Source organism: Colossoma macropomum, unplaced genomic scaffold, assembly GCF_904425465.1.
Source record: "Colossoma macropomum unplaced genomic scaffold, Colossoma_macropomum, whole genome shotgun sequence".
In the NCBI taxonomy this organism is placed as follows: Eukaryota; Metazoa; Chordata; class Actinopteri; order Characiformes; family Serrasalmidae; genus Colossoma; species Colossoma macropomum.
The window spans coordinates 26,083,868-26,104,822 of record NW_023494799.1 but is presented as its reverse complement, the minus strand read 5'-3'; the positions used below and the strand labels follow the sequence as shown (position 1 = coordinate 26,104,822).

The window sequence follows — 20,955 nt, the reverse complement described above, 5'->3', positions numbered from 1 at the left end:
TCTCATTTTTGCAGTTTTCACTGCATCCTCTGACACCCACTTTTTTTCTCTGTTTAATTTTTCGATGTTTTTTTTTTTCTGATTGATTTTTTCAACCTCTTTCATTTCTATCCATAGCTCTCCTGGCTATCAGTTATGTCCAGCATCTGAAATAGGTTCCTGTTGTTTTCTTTGAAAACTTTGAAAACAGGTGGTGTGTTCTAAAGGCCATATTTTGGGAGTCTGTTTGATTGTTTTTTTTCTCAGGCTCACTTGGTGTGTTCTATGATCAGATTCAGGCCGAGTCTTCGCAATTAAAATTTAGCTCTTCCATCTTCTGGTGCAAGGAATGTAGCCATTGATTTTGGTGAACTCCTTCTGGTAATGTTCATGTGTACATATGTCGTTTAGTTGCTTAAAGAATGTAGTAGTAATAAAAAAAAGATTAGTTGAGTAGTTCTCCTGTTTCATTTCTGTTTTCAAGGCCATGTTTTCCAACTTTATTTCCTTCCTTTTCATTTCCAACATTGGTTTTCAAGTCTCCCAGCAGCATGTCTTGTTTGCAGATCTTGTCAATTTTAGCCTGAGCTTCTTTTTGATTTCTTCTTCACTTGTAACTGTTGTTGAATGACGTCCTGATGAATGGACATGGCACAAAATTGGAGTGACATCATCAGTCATTCACAGCATTATATCCAGTAACGGTCTTGTTCACATTCTTACTGATAATGAAAGCCAGTCCATTTCCTCTGTGTTGACCTGAATATCAGAAAGTAGGTACTAGGTAATAGTTGGTGAGTTCTCCTGATTGAAAGTGTCTTAATCTAATCTTTTTTTTTATTTTATTTTAATTGGCTGATCCCTGGGATGTTGATGTGTAGACGATTCATTTGCATCTTCACTACTTCCAGCTTACCATGGTTCATAATCTGTGCTATGCTATGCTACTCTTCAAAGTTAAAACGTCAAATTTTTTTTCCAGCGCATTAAACATTTGTAGATACAAAATCTGAGTTGCTTCACAAGTTCCTGAGTGGTGCAGTGGACTAAGCCATCATCCCGCCTGGAGGTTGTGAGTTTGAGCCCTGACAATACCATAGCCATCCATAAGTGTGTACTTAAGTGGAAAAAATGTCTGCTAGGATTGTATGATGGAAAGAGGCTAGTGGTGAAATTGAGTATAAAAAACAAACTTATTTATCTGAGACGCAGAACATTTAAGAGAACCTTTCTTAAAAAAATGAAGAGAAACCAAGAAGTTTGAGTTGTGTGAACCCTTGTGTCCTCAAGTTAACTTAAAGAAAAGCAATGTAATCAGTTACTAAATCATTTTCAGTTGAGCTGACCTCTCATTTTTTACAGCATAGCTCTTCCTCAGTCACATGATAAGCACCTTCAAACCTCAACTTTCTGTGTTCTCAACAATTATTCTGTTTTAGCCTATCTGTGTGGTTTTGTTGGTAAAGTACAGAAGTGGTATGTCATTGTTTCTTCTACACAGTGTTTTGCAGTTGTACAATAAAAAAGGCGTTTGATTCTTGACATAACAAAAGAATGAAAGAAGTCTTTTTTTCTTTTGACCAAAATAGTGAGTAATTTAATTTGCTAGTGGTCAGAGTGATGTGTAACTGCCAGCAGTTTTTTTTTAATAATTTCAATTAATTTAATTTAATAATTAAATTAATTTAATTTCAGACCTTGTGTTGAATCCCCTACTCATGGCCCACTCAGGAACTTGCGTTACTTCCGTGCCTTGAGAGACTATATAAGTAAGAGATGCTTCTTAGACTTCACTTGAACCTGCAGACATGGGTAAAGTGGGGTTTGTTGCGTTTGTGGTTGGCGTGGTGGTGATCATTATCATTGCCCTGGCTGTAGGCTCTCGAAAGAACAATGAAGAGAAGTCTACAACTGAGGGCAACCTTACATCTGATATGAACCCTACAACTGAGATGAACCCTACAACAGAGGTGAGCCCCATAAATGAAGCTGAAGTGTGGAAAAACTACAGGTTACCAACTTCTCTGGCTCCACTGTATTACAATGTGACTCTCTGGCCTCGACTTGTAATGGACGCCAAAGGCATGTATATTTTCACTGGACATTCAGGAGCTGCCTTCACATGTGTGAATGAAACAGGTCTGATCCTCATTCATTCCAACAAACTGAACTATACTTTGACACGGGATGGATACCACGCAATGCTGAGTGGGCTGAATGGGGCTAAAGCTCCAGCCATTAAGAAAACATGGCTTGAAGTGGAAACCCAGTATTTGGTGGTTCAGCTCAGTGAAAAGCTGCAGGTTGGAAGCACCTACTGGCTCTACACGGAATTCCGTGGAGAGCTGGCTGACGACCTTCACGGATTTTACAGAAGTGAATATGTTGAGGATGGAGTGAAGAAGTAAGCCGTGTCATGGTGTTTACTGTTAAAATGTGTAAAAAACAGATTTCAGTACACTGAAAAAAGTGCTAAATAGAATTTCCTAGCTTCAAACGTGAAATATTTACACTTGACAAAATAATGTCTGTACAATCACTGGCAAAATTGCACTGATGTAACATAGAAGTGATGAACATATTTCAGTTGTAAATTTAGTGCATCTTTTCTCTTCTATGTACCTTGCAAACAGTATTTGAGGTTCTGTTGATGTATGTGGGTGATTTGTTTCCCACCATTACAGTTAAACATCATTACACTGTTGTGTCTGTTGCTGTACTATGATTCTATTGTTAGAATGCCTCTGACTGATCATCTATTGATATCATTTTTTTCAGAGTTGTTGCCACAACTCAGATGGAGCCCACCGATGCCAGGAGAGCCTTCCCATGCTTTGATGAGCCGGCGATGAAGGCCGTTTTCCACATGACTCTCATTCATCCACTCGGCACTGTGGCTCTAGCTAATGGCATGGAAACTGGTAACTGGACATTTCTTACAATTCTGATGTCCAATTGGTGTTGCAAAATATCAAAAAGCAAAAGAGAGGAAGGAATATATCCAACAAAACATATCCAACAAGGCCTGGTTCTGGTGCATCTTTATTTTGAAATACGTCTCAAAATGTCCTTTTCCAGTTGTGTTTTTTTTTTAGTCAATCAACAAATGCGTAAATCTAGTGCATTTCATGTTGTAATAATAACAGGATATTTCAATAGCTGAAAGCTTGACTGTTTTTTCTTTGAAGCGTAACTTTTAGTTACATCAGCGTTCTCCAACTTTAACTGGAGAAAGAAAACCACTCAAATTCTGCATGTTGCCAACAACAGTTCCTCTGACTGACTGTTGCAAATAAATCTAATAAATCTATCCAGCCTAGGTATTAGACCTTATAATCAATGCTTTGATTAAATACCCCATACAAAAAAATAGTTTATTACCAACTCAAACCTCCTTAAACCTACTTAACATTATTTTTCCTAATTAAAAAAATGCCATTTCTATGAAGAATATTTATTAAGAACTGTAGATCTGGAAAATGGAAAATCTGGGTCTTTGAATATATAAAAACATTTTTTAAAACATCACTGAATTTGTTCATTTATTCAACCTAAGAGATACAGACATTTTCTTAAAAAATAAATTAACACCGCCATAGAAAAACACCTCCTAAAAGTTTTTTTTTAACTACTGTTAAATAGCGACACGCAGGAATCCAAAGAAGCTTTCCAACAAGGCAGAGACTACAAAGCCAATCATCAAAACAACCATCATAAATGCAAAACTGCCTGTTTCATTATGTGATTAAGGCTCTCAAAAACATGCAGTGTCCAGTTACTTTTACATTAGATAGCTAACTAGCAATGAAACAACCGATGAGCTGCTCCGATTGCCAACCAATCAGCACTCACTAGCAGTAATGCTAGCCCATTCAGCTTACTGCACCAATCCTGCAGCCCAAAAACTGTTTGCTTTAGAAAAAGGGAAATATATAGGTAAGTTTTCTTTGCTTTTTTTAGTGAAATACATCCTTCTACTTTCTGAAGTTAATGAAAAGTTCTGGGCAAGCGATTAGAAAATATTTTAACTTTAACGTTTTTAGCCGTTTATCTCCATTTACTCCCATTCATTGAGGACTCACTTGCAGGCACTCACAGGTGTTCTCCGGTGTTTTGCAGTCGTGTTTTTGATATAACGGGGGAAATAGGAAGAGGCCAGGCTCCACATAAACTGGCTCTGGCCTTCATGCTCCAAACACATGGCATACTGATCATTATTATCATGGAGACTGCGTTGGCAGATCCTGCATCACCCTGACTTTCTATTGGCTGAACGGGTTGTAGGCTGAACATAAGGTGCGTTCAACAGACATTTTGCTTCATGCACACACTTTTATCCCTATAGACCAAATTTTACGTTTTTACCGTTTCCCAGCTTTCAAAAGCAGGTAGAGCTGCAAAGATTAGCATTAATCCCACTCAGGGATCCTCTGTGTTGGGTAATTCTTGCAGCTGAAGCTAAAGACAATTTAGCCAAACCTTCTGTCTTGCAGATGAAGCCAAAGTTACCCAGCACTACTATACGACCACTTAGTGTACCAGAATGTAAACTAAGATGGTATGTTGATTAATTAATTGTTAATTGATATTTTTAGAATCATTACTTTGTAGACAGTGCAACGTAAGGCGACATAAGCTACTTAAAAAGCTAACTCTATTAGTACAGTATGAGTGTTCTTTCTCATAATTTAGCACTCAAAAAAAAGCTTTGTTTGATTCTATACATGATTCAGAATTGGACAATAAATTGTTCCATTTCGGCCAATAAGCTAGCTGGCAAGTAAGGTAGCTGTAGTAGCCTAGTTAGCTAGATGCTATAGAGTAACATAAAATGACCACAAAAGACTGTTAAATTTTCAAATGTGGGAAAACGCCATCATAACGTTGATCTGTCTTTATTAAATGCAGCGGTAAAATATGTGAATGGTGTAAGTTCATGATTATATGATAAAAATTAACCACACAAAGTTGTGAAGTTAAGATTAGTTTTAAAAATACCTTTTGTTTTTCAATATCTTGGTTAAATAAGTCTCAAAAAAGTCCTGTTGTAACTGTACAGCACTACCTGAGTTATTCACCCAGAAGTAAGTTCTGTGTTGCTGTGGTGTAATATTGATTTGTCCTATAAAATAGTTACCTAGGCTTTCGTGATTTGGTCCAGAACGCTGTTCCATCTCAACTTATACTCCTGGAACAGGGTTCTGGTGTGTTCCGGCCCATTTCCACCACTGATTATAATCTGAATTAAGTTTTAAAATTCTGATCACCTGCTTCAGCCCACTGCTGCTCCTACAGTCCCCTGACCAGAAATAAGCAAAGGTGGGACACTCAAGGGGACTCTCATAAAAGCTTTATACTCATGTCTTTTGTGTTTTGTGAGTTGCCAAAAGCCCCTTTATATGCAGATATGTTAAAACTATATTAAGTAGTGTTTTATTTGGACATTATACACTTTGAAACACAGTTAGGCACCAGGGTAAAATGGGACAATTTGTGTGTTAATTTGGAACAGTGCTTTAATCTTATAGGAAACACATTTGCAGTAGGCTACCATGTAGTAATATCCAGTGTAGAGCAACAACACACTGAATTGCAAACACAAACTAAACTAATTTAAAAACAAGCACCTAGGGTGGACTACTGCATGTTCTGTGCTTTTCAAGGAGACGCAGCTTCTGCCATACCACCTTTCAGATAATGACACGTATGTTAGTCATCATGGCCCAAAACACACAAATGAGTGCAGTACAACATGCTAAGCTTAGCCCTCATAAACCTGTTCACTACCGAGAAAACTGTTCAGGTATAGCATCCCTCAAAAAAGCTCTGTAAAACTAAGATTAATGACTGGATCTTCACATTGATTTATCAGTCTACTCAGGCTTTAGCTGGAGCTTCAGTGTTTGTAAAGAAGCCATTTGTTGAGTTCCTCTTTAGACTCTGATAAATGAGCATTTACATGAGCTAATTTTAATGTAAAAGTTAATGAACAAGTATTGATGTTTATTTTTTTATTTTTATTTAGAGGGTAAATATTATTAAAGTATTCTCCTCCAAATGTAAAAAAGTAACTTATTCTGAATGCTTCCTTTTCAAAATGTAACGAGAACTGAATTCATATTTTTGTTGCTTTTTATTTATAATGTTTATATTGTTCATTTTTGTTAATAGAGTTAATGTGAAGGATAGAGTTTGTATTTTTATCTTATTTTTATATTTAGTATTATATATATTGTCTATAGAGTAGTATGTAACAAACTGTAACCTTGTTAAGTAATTAACAAGATTAATTACTTTGTTACTTTCTTTTTGTTATTTCTTTTCTTGAGTGCCTTGCTACCTCTTTGCTGCTGTAGCACTGTGAATTTCCCCGTTGTGGGACTAATAAAGGATCTTATCATTTCTAATCCTATCTTATACTTAATTTCTGTAGCTCTAAACTATAGCAACTGCTCAACTTGAGTATAATTGTAAAATAGAGGCAAAAGATTTAAACTGTAGTAAGGTGCTCTTAGGTGAGGCTCAATACACTCTTACAAATTAAAAATCACTGTCCAAAGAAAAGCAAGTATCTCAAAAATAGTAACTTTTTACAGGAGAAGACAGAAACATTCTTTTTAGTGTAAGTTAATGTAAGTTAATTCCAAATTATTTTGGAGTATTGTGGCTATTGATCCTGAAATTTTCATACAATGTAAAGAACGGTTGCTGCGCTCAAATAATGTTGAAAAATACATAACTACATAATACATAACTTTTTTTTAAACAAACAGGTGTTGTGTGTCTTGGTGTGAAGTGATTGTTTAGTTTTGGAATAAGATTCCTATAGATATCATGTCGAAATGAAATGTGGTTTTAATATAAATCTTTTTCATAAGGGATTTTCTTTTATCGAAACATTAAAAGACGCAATTTTAACCCTTAAATTTTTTTCATTTCTAGTAGAGTAAGCTAATGTTGTGCAAATATCCCCAACCGAAGGAGTAAAAAATATTAAATACCTACGAGTAATTTCAGTTTGGGGTATATTGATATTTATCTCACATACATAAACTACCACTTTATGATTCTGAATTAAATGTATTTACCATGTTTTGTACTTATTTATAACTTGTACATATGCACAATGCATAAACACGAATGTCTGTTTTTATTTAGAATATTTAAAAAGTACTTTCATGGTCTTCACATCTCCTGCTTGTTTTGAATTTTTAGGCACAGAAACAATCACGCTGAACAAGAAACAGGTTTTACAGACCAAGTTTGAACCAACTGAAAAGATGTCAACGTATCTGTTAGCTTTTGTCGTCAGCGACTTTATTTCCACAAAAACCCCAGCAGAGGCCAAGGTTCTGGTAAGAACGATAAGGTCCTCTGTGGTTTTCCTTTGTTTGTTTGTGGTGAGCCTGTTGTTCCACAGAATGACATTCTACTTTTCTCTGTAAAAAAAGTTAAAATGAGTGAACCAATGAAGCCTGTACTTACAACATGCTCAAAATTACTGCATTGTTTAATGTGTTATTTAATGTACCTTGTTTAAATATAAGACGGTCCATGTTTAGATCCGAATCTGGGCTCAGAGGAAGGCCACTGAAGCTGGACAGGGGGAATATGCCCTGAACATCACTGGCCGCATCCTTAATTTCTTTCAGTACTACTACAACTCAAAATACCCCCTGCCAAAATCAGGTATGAATCTCTAATGAAGAGGTATTAAATGGTTAGATGGTTTATGCTTGAGGGATACATAAAACATACACTGCCATTCCAACAGTTTGGAATCAATGTTTTTAACACTACAAGTGCAATTTTATCGCATTTAAATGTAAAATTGTTCTAATATGCCAGTCCAGTGCAAATTCACAGGCTTCAGATCATTATAATAGTTAATAAATTATACATTATAATTTATAAATTATTATTACTAAAAAGTGGTTTAAAAATGTGATTTTACATGATTGACTGAACTAACCGAATCCAAGATGACTACAGAATAACTGAAAAGCTGGATAATATCAAGAATTAAGTTATAGTAAAACAAAAGTGCAGGATGCCTACAAAGGTGGTGATCAAATCGCAGAAGATGATCATAATACAAAGATAAATAGATTGGCAGGAGGGTTTATCTGACTGCACCGTTCTACTGTGCAGTGTAGCTTTTAAAAATTGGAACTGCATGAAAGAGTCATTAGAAGGTAGTCTTCCAACTGGGGTGTTACTAAGTAATCAACAGATGTCTAAATTTTTACACATGGCACAATTACTATATTATTATTATTATTATTATTATTATTAGTAGTAGTAGTAGTAGTAGTAGTAGTATGTGTGTATTTATTTATGTATATATGTATTTTTACGTTTATCAAATACAAAGTAACTGTACATGAACAATTGCAGGGATGAAAGTTTTTTTTAATAGTTTGCTGCAGAGGTTCACTTTAAAAATTAACAAAGCTTGTAATTTGGCCAGGAGTGCTCAAACTTAATACTACTGTATAAATAAATATCATATACTGTATAATAAATAAACATCAAAAACATATATATATATATATATATATATATATATATATATATATATATATATATATATACACATTTTTTTGTGTGTGGTTTTATTATTTAAAATTACTTAAGTTGCGTCACAGTATAAAAGTTTATGTATTCTCTCTATTCTGTCTGTCTTCGTGCAGATCAGATCGCACTGCCTGATTTCAGTGCTGGAGCCATGGAGAACTGGGGTCTGATTACTTACAAAGAAACAACTCTTCTGTATGATCCCATCACGTCCTCCAATAGAGATAAAGAGCGGGTGTCCACTGTGATTTCTCACGAGCTTGCACACATGGTAAGAACTCTGCGTTTAATCTAAAATCTATTGATGCCTAATTGACCTTATCTTTCATAACTAATGTGTAAATGATGTTTAATTGTTTCAGTGGTTTGGAAATCTTGTGACCATGAAATGGTGGAACGATCTGTGGCTAAATGAAGGTTTTGCTACCTACGTCTCTTATCTTGGGGTCAATGAAGTTCAACCAAGCTGGAATATTGTAAGCACTGTTTTACTATGCTAACAAACAATGATCTATCATAAAACATTGCAGAATTGTAGGGTTGGACCCAAGATTCTAGTCTTTCGGATGCCCTAAGCAGGATTTGTGGGAGGCCCCAATCATGCAAGCTGATGTACTGTAAAATTAAAGGCTACCTAATAACAGTGATCATCACAAGCTGTCTAAATTATGTATTTTTACAACTGGCTAATTGGTGCATTGCTGATGACTGGATGTTTGCTTGGGGTTCTAATAAGCTACAGGTTGAGTTGCAGATCACCTTCTCAGTATTCTCGATCCATCCAAGGCTCTATCTCAGCATGCAGTATTTCTTGCTCAACTAACTTTAAGCTTAGTTGGATCTAAGCCTGGTGGAAGTGGTGACAGTGTTGCTTTTTTATCTTTAGAAATGCTTTACTTGCTTTTCCTCTGCTTGTGTTTTACCTGAATGGCTGCTGGTTATTATAGTCACGCTTTCATATCATCACTGTTGGGACAAAATCTCATATCATTTTTGTTGTTTTACATTTTTGACAAACCTTTAACCCCTTAAATGGCTAGCGCCTGCTGGCAGGCCTAAAGTTTTGTTACACAATTCTCTAACTTGAGAATAGCTTCACCAGTTTGCCTTGACTTTCCTGTAGTTACTGAATAATAAGATTTAGTATGTAATAAGCCTGGGATTTTAAGAGGTTAAATAGCCAGTACCCTTTAACATTGTTCCAACTTCCACTTGTGGCTCTTTTGCTGCCCTGTTGCTCCGCAGCAGAATTAGATTTTTAGGTAAAATTAAAATAATCCTCCTGTGTAGTATAATAAAGCTTGGCTGATCGTTCAACACATTTTTAACAATAAATGGCCTTAAACGCTGGAGTTATTGTATAATAATGCTAATTCACTAACTTTTAACCCTGAAGATTGGCGCACAGACTGCTGATCATCATAGCAAGGCAGACAACAATCTTGCCTAGCTAGTTAATGAAAAAGCAAAGAGAAAGATTTAAGACGAACATTGATAATTTGGAGACAATTTAACTTATTTGCATTTATAATCACTCCAGCTGGTTTCCTGATGCATTTAATCTGCAACAAGAAACTGTCAAACACTGAAAAGGAACGAAGCTGAAGTCAGTTTCTTATTTACCAGCTTCTTGTTTGAATTTTCAGGTTCCACCTTAAATGGTGCAGCCATTACATTCTGGTGCCTTAGGCACCATTTAGGTGGAACTGGAAAATTCGAACACGAAGCTGGTGAATGTGAAGCTGGTGAATGTGAAGCCTCAGAAAAAAGTCAAACATTGAGACATTTTACAAGAAACTATTCTACTTTTGAGGAAAAATTTCCTGCCAAAGATGCGAGAAAAGAGGCTATAGCTATGCTAAAGCTTAAAGCAGAACAAAGTAAGTCTGTGTTTTCATTTATATTAGCTATATTTCATAGCCTATGCTAGTACATTAGCACATACTGAGACATATTTACAGCCAAGATGGTTAAACATTACTTCAATAAAATGGACAAAAAATGTTGTGGCTCTCAAGGCAGACTGATTTTTAATGAAAGGACAAAATGGCTCTTCTTAACGTTTGGGTTGCCGACCCCTGTGTTAAACTAATAAATAAACATTAACTAATAAATAAATATTAATTGTGCACTACAATTTGCAGAATTAGTGTATTCTCTGTCTGTGTTCACTTATTCTCAATTAGAAAATCAACAAAACATGTCATTTGACTAGGGGGGTTCAAACTTCTGATTAAGACTGTATGGACTGATATATCAGTATTGGTGACAAATTGTTCATGTGGTTCAGGTCTTGTGTAATTGTACCTCAAAGGTAAAGCAAGTGTTGTTTCCATTCTAGGAAGCTCTGATGGTGCTAAAGGTGGTTCATAAGGCTTTCGAAGTGGACGCTCTGACATCTTCTCACCCTCTGTCCTCCCCAGTAGAGGAGGTCAATACACCTGCACAAATCAATGCATTGTTTGACTCCATTACCTACAGCAAGGTACCCCATCACTTAATCCCTCATGCTACAAAATGCAAAAATATAAACCGATTCATTGTGTTTCATGTATAGTGTTGTGTACTTTCTTTCTCAATTGCAGGGGGCTGCTGTGTTAAGAATGCTTTCCGAGTTCTTATCTGAGCCTGTCTTTGCCAGAGGACTCAGTGTAGGTCATTTGCAGCTTGTACAGTAAATTTAAGGTTGAATCACTAACTGGGCATCTTTGGCAGAGGTTCATTGTTCTGCACTGCCTCCACAGGCCTATTTGAAGCAGTTTGCATACGGCAACGCAGAGTACACTGACCTGTGGGGGAAACTTCAGGAAGTAAGTTTTTTCTATGCTGTGATCATTTGAATATGCAATATACAATGTAATATGTTTGCAAAGTTTACTTGAAAATTATGAATGCTGTCACTGTCAGGACAAAACAACTTAGTTTTTATTGTTTTAATCTTTTTTTTTTTAATGCCAGCTGCCATTTATGTGTTGAAATGTTGTGATAAATGGACCAATAGCAATGCTCCAAAAACCATTTTTCTTGAACCTCCATTCAAAGGTCAGAATGTTTTTTCCTTCTCCTTTGTAGCTTTCATCGTGTAGATACCAGGTTTTGTCTCGACAGTGACAATATGAACATGCCACGTGTCGCTAACATCACTGTGAGGACAAAATCATGTATCATATCCAAACATTATACTTCCATATTTTTGCTTTTTTACTTTTAAAGCTTAAAAAACACATCCTGCACCCTTAAAGCTACACTTTTTGGATAATTCATGCTAAATAGACCAATAGAAATGGTCCATTTTCTATTATCTGGAGTAGAATCTCTTCTCGTTAACGTATCATTGCTGTCGGAATAGATCCTATAAAGAAAGAAATTTACACGAGAAGGACAAAATGTCCTTAACTTTCATTGTAAGAAATGTTATTTTGTTATTACAATGTTATTTTGGAGTATTTCAGTTGGTCTATTCATCAAAGATTTTGACACAACCTAACTGGCAGTTGGCATTGTCAAATAATGTAAAAAGAAAGAGAACAACAAAAATGGAAATACAAGGTTTTGCTCCAGCAGCAAGGAATTTTCAAGTATCCATTTTGAAGGTACCAGGTTTTACAGTGGTATGCAAAACACTCCTTTTGCACAGGCCGTATTTTGTATTTTATTTTCAACCCAGTATATTAAATTCAGCAAATAAACAGTAATTGTGTATTGAACTGTCCAGTAGTGTGTTAGCTGTAGAGAATGTGTAATTTTTTTTTTTAATCAACAAAGCATGACCGGGGGCGCACATACTTTTGCACACGATTGTGCGCTAATAAGATTTTGTGCTAATCTGGAAACTGTGTTTATGCTTTCTGAAGGTGGTCGACGCTGATCCAGCAGTGAACCTTCCAGCCTCAGTGACTGAAATCATGAATCGCTGGATTCTCCAGATGGGCTACCCAGTGGTCACCATAGACACCCGAACAGGACGTATCACTCAGAAACACTTCCTGTTAGATGCAGATGCAGAACTGGACAGGCCATCTGAATACAAGTATGTGTATTACACAGCATATCAAACACAGTGTCTATCAAACATGGTAATGTTCATTTCATGCTCATTATGCCTGATAATTGATCATAATTATATGTTTTCAGTGGAAATATCTTGCTAGACACTATTGATCCCCAAAAAGGAGAAAAATGAAAAGTGATTACATTCTAATGAGTCATAATTCACATGAGTGTAGATGAATGTTTCAGAGTTTATTATAATTTCTAAGCAGTCTCTGTTAGACTGGGTTGCTATCTCTATTGATTTACTGTGGTAGACGAGCTTAAACACGTCAAGTAAAACTAATGTTACTTTGTTAAAATAATGACTCACTCATAAAAGTTCAATTATCTAGCAAAAACAAAGTTAAACTGCCGTCTGATTTATGGTACAAAAACCCTCACAATGCACGTTGGTGTATAGATCATTCTGCCTAAAATCCTTTTGCTTTGAGTGACTCTATTCCTTAATTAGGTTTATTTTGTTAAATAAGAACTCAATCCATTTTGTCACTACCAAAACAATCGTAACACTACCAAAACTTTACCAAATGTTTCAGTAGTGACGGTTTCGGTAGTGACATTTTTAGCTAATTTTGCAAAACAAACACAGTTTTGAACAGCTGTACACACATAAAGTCTGAATACTTTTCATTAGAACACATTTATTGAAATGCTAAAAATATGGCAACTCTTAATGGAGCTCACAGATTTTTAGACTTTAAGACACATTGACTTCAAAACACTGGGATCTAACTACTCACCATGTGGCCATGAGGGACAGGGATGCAGTCTCACTTCCTGCTCTGAAATGCTTTTAAAATATTTTTTTAAATTAATCTCAAGATAAATCTAAATCTTTCAAGTTCACCCTAAAAGAAATCAGAAAGATCTTTTTTCAAAACAACATGAAAAAATATATTTAAATATGTAGGTGTTATTTCCACAAGTGTAAATTTAGAGGTTAGGGTTTGGGACAGACACTTCCCAATAGAAAGTACCCTATTAATGATGATTTTGTATACATTTGGCTTATTACTATCTTATTTAATGTATTGAGTTTAAATATATCATAACATAATCTTTGTAAATATCTAAGGTCTGAATATTATTTTTTAAATATATTTTAACCACAACTAATTCCATTAATTCATCTTATATAGTGATCTATGGTGTTCACTAGACAAAGAAAAATGGATGACATACTTGATTGTGCCCAAATAGGAATCTATTTCAGTCACAGCCTTGCCTTATACTCTAAGCAAATGTAACAGTAGATTATGGCCATAATCTCTCTCTTCTCATTTTTTTCTGATTGTATAGTTATGAGTGGTTTGTGCCTATCAAATGGATGAAGAGTGGAACTGTCATGGGGCAGCACTGGCTGCTTGAGAAAACAGGTACACACTGCACTAACCAAAAGCTGTTATCTCTTGTTTGGGGATTTGGAGATCCCTCTGGAGGAAATGTGTAATTGCAGTATGTTTTGTAGGGTGGCATAGCAACACAGTGACATGTTTTATATTTCATTTTTTCTCTACACTGTTAAAAATTTCAGTGTAAAATTACAGATAATTACTGTCCACTGGTTGCTCTACTTATAGAGTAATTTACTGGACCATACTTACAGTAAATAACAGTAAAATAGCAACTGTGTACAGTGACTCCACACATCCTGCACTCTTGCAGTAATAAACAAATTAAAATACAGTAATCTCCAGTATGTTTACATTACAACTGCGAAAGTATTTTGCGCAGTAGCTGGCAATTTGCTGTAACTAAACAAATGAAAAAAATGTTTTCCTAACTAACCGATTTTTTTTTGAAAATGTAAAGTAAAAGACAGAAGATGAACTAAAATTTAAAAAGTAATAATAATAACAATGAACATATTTATTAACCAGGTTTTGCCTGTATTTGCATGAAATTTCTGAAGCCTTCATTTTAAATACAAACACACATTTTACAGACAGTTTAACTTAGCTTACAATTCATAATCATGACTGTAATCTCACATCTGGTAATACAATAAACAATACAATGCTTGTCATCTTCTTAGGCTATGTTTACACAGCAGGTAAAAGTGGCCCAAATTTGATTTTCTCACCAAACCCGATTTTTTTGTTTGGCTGTTCACATTATCTTTTAAATGTGATCTGTATGCGACATCAGTCGGAACAGATCAGCTCCTAAACCGACCCGCATGCGCAAAAGAACAGTGCTTCACGTGGCGGCTCGTCCGAACGCCTGTCGCTCCCGCAGCTTTCAGCTTCGTCCTCGCCAGCATCACAGGAGCGAGTATAAAGTTCCAGTGGTTGACAGCTGGACTCATCACCCACAATGTGTTCGAGTTCGCTGTAAAAAGGGCTCGTTATTCGGCCATGGCCGCTTCTTTGGTTCGAGTCCTCGGATTCTTTAAACTGTTCTCTGACGCTGCAGCCTCGGGCTCCTCCGGTCGCGCTCAGCCGGTTCGTTTGAAACCTCTTCGAACACGGAGCGGTTTGATGAGTCTCTTCTCATGTTTTAATACAGAAACATCAGACTAAATGTTTATGAGTCTCGGCAGCGCGAAATTATGACGAATGTCGAGTTGGATTGACGTAAAAGTCGCATGAATTCCGATCTGGCTGTTCAGACAGAGTCGCATTGCCGCAAATCGGATACGTATCGGATTTAAGTACCACATATGAAAACATCTCAAATCGAAATTGAAAATGTCAGATTCAATGCGGTTTTGCTGTTCACACTGCCACACAGATGACACATCTGTGTCACATTTGAGGAAAAAGATCGGATTTGGGCCACTTTTACCTGCTGTGTAAACGTAGCCTTAGTGTTATAGCATGTAAACATAAAAAAGCAAACAAACAAAAAAAAACTCCAGTGTAAAATTTGAAAAACACTAATGTCCATTATATCATTTTCCATAATGCTGTGTGGTACAGATCAATGTCAGACTCACAGTAAGTTGCTTCAAACAGTAATATGTATTACAGGAAATATTATGATTTGATTTCACAATAAAATGTTGAATACAGTATTTTACTGTACAGCAGTAGTGTTACATATTGTGAAATCCTGTCAGTAATTTGCTGTGTACAGCCTCAGAAATGCTACTTATTTCATCTTCAACAATGGCGACGCAAAAATGTTACATGGTAAAGCTTTAAGTTTTAGTAAACAATATGTAAACTTAGAGTTTAAATGTTTTCATTGATTTTTTTTTTATCTTTACCTTCACAGCCACTCATGAGCCGATGAGGACAAACAGTGAATGGTTGCTGGCCAACGTGAATGTGTCAGGATTTTACAGGGTTAACTACGACTCCCAAAACTGGCAGCGTCTTCTCTCACAGTTAACTTCAGATCATTCGGTGATATATATATTCATGTATATCATGTTATCATGTTAGTGATTTTTTTAGCCACCTCTTAAAATCTCTTTTACTTTAAATTGTAATTCTTTATCCCTGCATGTCATGTTCTCCTCATGCTAATGAACTTGTGCTGTTCTGCTGTTAAATGCAGGTCATACCTGTAATCAACAGGGCTCAGATTGTGGATGATGCATTCAACCTAGTAAGGTAATGCCTTCCAATCTAAAGTCCTATTGTTTTACCAGAAGAGGTTCTGTAACTTTTAAATGTTTATTGACAAAGTCCATAATTTTGAGTTTTTACAGTTAGACTGTAATAATCTTTGGGTGATTGTAATCCAGTATGAATCTGCAGTGTGTGTAGTTTTTAAAAGCCAAACAGTAATAATTGAGGAGTGATTTTAATCCAGTATGAATCTGCAGTGTGTGTAGTTTTTACAGTGTGACAGTAATAATTGCGGAGTGATTTTAATCCAGTGTAAATCTGAAATGTGTGTAGTGTTACAGTCTGACAGTAATAATTGCGGAGTGATTTTAATCCAGTGTAAATCTGAAATGTGTGTAGTGTTACAGTCTGACAGTAATAATTGTGGAGTGATTTTAATCCAGTATGAATCTGCACTGTGTGTAGTTTTACAGTCTGACAGTCATAATTGTGGAGTGATTTTAATCCAGTCTGAATCTGCAGTGTGTATAGTTTTTACAGTCTGACAGTAATAAACGTGGAGTGATTTTAATCCAGTATGAATCTGCACTGTGTGTAGTTTTAGATCTTTTGTAATTGCCTGGAGTAAATATATGGAAAAAGAAAATCATTGATTAATCACTAATAGACAAAGCAGTGCAATGTGTTGTTATTGTTATTGAATGTGTCCTGTACTGTAATGCTGATATGAAAGACTTTGGCCTTTCCATGCAGGCTGTCTGTCAGAATATGAGAAAACAGCACAAGATGCTAGCTAGTCCGTACAGATTGGCCAACTGTCTCTTTATTATTCAGTACATGGAAAACAATGCATACAGAGTTATTCTTAAATTACAAAAAAGGAGGAATGGAATTCAGACTTGCCAGTGGCCCCTGGCCATTTAAGGGGTTTAGTGATTCATATTCGATTTGTATTGAACAAAACCAAGCAAAATGATATTTAATTCTTTTGGCATTGCTTTTAAGGGCAAAGATTATCAGCATAACAGTGGCTCTGAGCACCACCATGTATCTCTCAAAGGAGAGGGAGTACATGCCGTGGGAGTCTGCCATCAAGAACCTCAATTACTTCCTTCAAAGGTTTGAGCAGACTGAAGTCTACGGAGCAATGCGGGTACATTTATTTTAGAGTAGACCAAACTCATTAGAAATTATAAATAATACGTCAAGTCCTTCTTATAATGCTTGAAACATTCTTACAGTTTCATTCTGAGAACTTTAAAATAATAACTTCATTTTCTATACCCATTGTAGAAGTACCTGCGGGGTAAAGTTCAGCCTCTGTTTAATTACTTCAAGACCATCACTGCAGACTGGACTGAGATTCCATCAAGTCACACTGACCAGTAAATATAAAGAGATTTCTTTAAAATCTACCTATTTACACATTTATTAAGTACATAAATGTAATAAATGTAATTTAGTCTTAAGCAAGTATCAATACTGTACATATTAATATTTTGATGGTCCTCTAAAGATGATCTACAGATACTTAAATCATTATCAAATGTTGATTATCAACAACATTATAGTTAGGGTTAGATTTAGGAGTAAGTGTAGGTTTGGTGTTGAAGTTAGAGTTAGGGTTAGGAGTAGATTTACGTTTAGGAGTAGGTATAGGTTTCGTGTTACAGTTAGGTTTAGGAGTAGGTATAGGTTTAGTGTTGGATTTAGAGTTAGGGTTAGGTTTAGATTTAATATAATTTTACACACTCAACTTCAAATTCAATTGCATTCAATAGATATTTAGTTAAATGTTACTTAAAAACAGACTGAGCGTCTACAGTGAACCATCAAAATGCAGTTTTACCATGGTGACTTCTTCACAGACTCAACCAGGTTAATGCAATGTCATTTGGATGCATAGCTGGAGTAGAAGAATGCATCGATCTCACTAAAACGTGGTATCGCCAGTGGATGGAGAATCCTTATAAAAACCCGTAAGTCACTTTCTGGTTTCCACTTAATTCAGTTTAGCTTAAAGGAATACTCCGGCTTTTCTCAACATAATCTTTCTGTCACAGCCGTTTACCACAGACTCTAATGTAACGCATTTCTCTGGTTAGGGTATGCATAGAGCATTAGTACTCTGCCACTCACTTTCAACTCTGCCCGAAACATTTTTGTTATGTCAATGCTTGTTGACATAACCATGCCATAAACATGTCATGCAAGATTGAGTGCAGCTGCCTGGATTGCGAAAAATAATATCTTGGCAAGTGAAATCATTTTACATCCAGTTGATACTTCTACTATTTCTTATTTTGGGATTGTTGTAAGAAAATAGTACAATTATTTAACTTATTTCTGCTTACTTTATGCTTGTAACAAGGAAAATATCTGCCAATATAGTGAGAGATTTTGAAACAGAGTAACACAGAAGTAAAATAATGAGTACTGCGATTTTTTCCAGGAAGTACTCAGTGATCTCATCACATTTTTAGAGAAATAATAAGTAATGGATTACTTAAATTAACATTAACATCAGCGCTATGAACTGCTGAGCTTGAGCAGCACTCTGTTCCGACTGAACAAGAGTAGCTTTGGGAGTGTGACTTCAAATGTTTGGATAACTTTTGGATAAATTTTTGATTTTTCCTTGCAACACCCAGAACATCACACTGCAGGACCTCCTCTCCACAATGTAGATTGTTGCTTAATTACCTTGTTCATACCAGTTTGTCTTTATGCAGTGATGTCATCACATAACAACATGGAATAGTCCATTATGACAATGACCAGGGTTACCCTAAGTTAGGCCTGTGACTGATGTTGCATTTAAGTTTCTTAAAAAAATCACTAAAATTGCAAATAGCAGCTACTTTAAAACAGATATACAATTTATTATTGGTTTTTCAATCTCAGCACATACAGTGGTGCTTGAAAGTTTGTGAACCTTTTAGAATTATCTATATTTCTGCATAAATTTGAAAACTTTATTAGATTTCCACACAAAAGAGAACTAAATGAAACAAATGAGACAAAATATTAGACTTGGTCATTTATTTATTGAGGAAAATGATCCAAAATTACACATCTGTAAGTATGTAAACCTATGCTTTCAGTATGCATGTGCTTAGGGTTGTTGTCTTGCTGCTGTCCTTTCAGCTCAAGGACACATGTCCTGACATTTTCCTTTAGAATTTGCAGGTATAAGTCAGAGTTCATTATTCTATCAATGATGGCAAGCTGTCCTGGCCCAGATGCAGCAATACAGGCCCAAACCCTGATACTACCACCACCGTGTTTCACAGATGGGATTAGGTTTTTATGACAGAATACAGTGTTTTCCTTACTCTAAACATAAGGCTTCTCATTTAAACCAAAAGATCTATTTTGGTCTCAACCATCCACAAAATATTGTTCCAAAAGCTTTCCATGTGTCCATGTGATTTTTAGCAAACTGCAGATGGGCAGCAGATCCCTGTTCTTGAAATGGAACAGGATTATCTGCTAATCCTAAAGGTTCACATACTTTTGTCACAGATCGACATGGATATTTTACCTATTTTACATTTAAATTACCAATTCTAATATTTTTGTCTCCTTTGTTTAATTTGGTTCGCTGCATGTACTTTAAGGACTTGTGTGAAAATCTGATGAAGTTTTAGGTCAAAATTATGCAGAAATATAGAAAATTGTAAAGGGTTCACAGCTTTCAAGCACAACTGTAAAATACATCAAATTTGAATTCCTGGGGGTCCTGCAGGGTCCTAGGCAGCTGTTTACCTTTTCCTAGTGCGAAGACCGCACCTGAATGCCATAACGTTTGTTCTCTTAAACTAGATCTGATTAGATCCAATGACAAAAGAATAATACAGAATTACAGTGTAGTTTTATACCATTCAGTGAAGAATTTCTACAGGCAAAATAAATAAAACAATAAATAAAAATTCATGTTTACTGATAAAATTCAGCGTCTGCTCATTGACTTACATTCTAAGTGTTTTTCAAGGCTACGGGTTTTCTGTTCTTTTTCCAAGCGTGGAGAAATGCACCAGTATTTTTCTTTATGGCAGTCTACTATGTGTGATAGATATGACGAATAAAAACAGGCTGGAAAATGGGTTCCTTTAACTTAACTGAACACAATGGACTTAATACAGTTAAAACCAAGTTTATAAACTCAGTTTATACCTTCTCTAAAATGCAATAACTTGTCAACACTTTTTCCAGAATCCACCCCAACCTGAAGTCGACTGTGTACTGCAATGCCATCGCTGCTGGAGGTGTGGACGAGTGGGAGTTTGGCTGGAACATGTACAAGAACAGCAGCAGTGCTGCTGAAGCAGAGAAGCTGTTGTATGGTTTGTCATGCACCACAAAGCCCTGGCTTCTGAATAGGTGAGCCTAAAAGCTAACCATCGTCCTGCAGACAACGTTTGGAGAGAGGGACCCAGCGTTAGCACCTTAGCATTAGCATTGTCTGATATTGTTGCAGAATTAGTGTTTGAATTGGATTCAGTCAAAAAATTATGCCCAATGCAAAGCTATTGTTGTCAACTGTGGTTATGATTTGACATGCAGGTTAGACTGGACACATGATTAGACTAACTAACTAATCTACACATTTAATGAATGATAAAAAGTAATTAGCTATTTTTATATTAGTTAATGTATACACTTTTTGTCCTAAAATAAAGTAATAATCTGCCCAAAATACATAACATTACTTTTTCCTTCACATGTAGATGATCAGCCAAGACATCTTTGGTGAAGGTTTTGTCTTTTCACTGAAAGGTTTTGGTGCACTGAAACTATCAGGCTAACAAAGCTAACAAATATTTTA

The 20,955-nt window shown here is 35.7% G+C and overlaps 1 protein-coding gene across 1 annotated transcript; it reads left to right on the top strand.

The window, feature by feature from the left end:
* The first annotated feature begins 1,787 nt into the window (after window positions 1-1,787).
* On the top strand, window positions 1,788-20,551 carry LOC118818919 (aminopeptidase N-like). The gene is made up of 17 exons (XM_036586465.1): window positions 1,788-2,383; window positions 2,758-2,900; window positions 7,195-7,334; window positions 7,542-7,668; window positions 8,673-8,827; window positions 8,919-9,032; window positions 10,898-11,041; window positions 11,142-11,207; window positions 11,301-11,366; window positions 12,411-12,586; window positions 13,909-13,985; window positions 15,829-15,959; window positions 16,114-16,169; window positions 17,133-17,280; window positions 17,421-17,512; window positions 17,996-18,106; window positions 20,343-20,551. The coding sequence occupies exons 1-17, from the start codon at window positions 1,788-1,790 to the stop codon at window positions 20,512-20,514; spliced, it is 2,514 nt and encodes an 837-aa protein (XP_036442358.1). The 3' UTR covers window positions 20,515-20,551.
* Window positions 20,552-20,955: the final 404 nt, after the last annotated feature.

Coding starts and splice junctions, on each gene's coding strand:
- LOC118818919 (XM_036586465.1), top strand. CDS start 1,788: ATGGGTAAAGTGGGGTTTGTTGCGTTTGTGGTTGGCGTGGTGGTGATC. Junction 7,335..7,541: donor CAGCAGAGGCCAAGGTTCTG/GTAAGAACGATA, acceptor GTCCATGTTTAG/ATCCGAATCTGGGCTCAGAG. Junction 13,986..15,828: donor CTGGCTGCTTGAGAAAACAG/GTACACACTGCA, acceptor TTACCTTCACAG/CCACTCATGAGCCGATGAGG.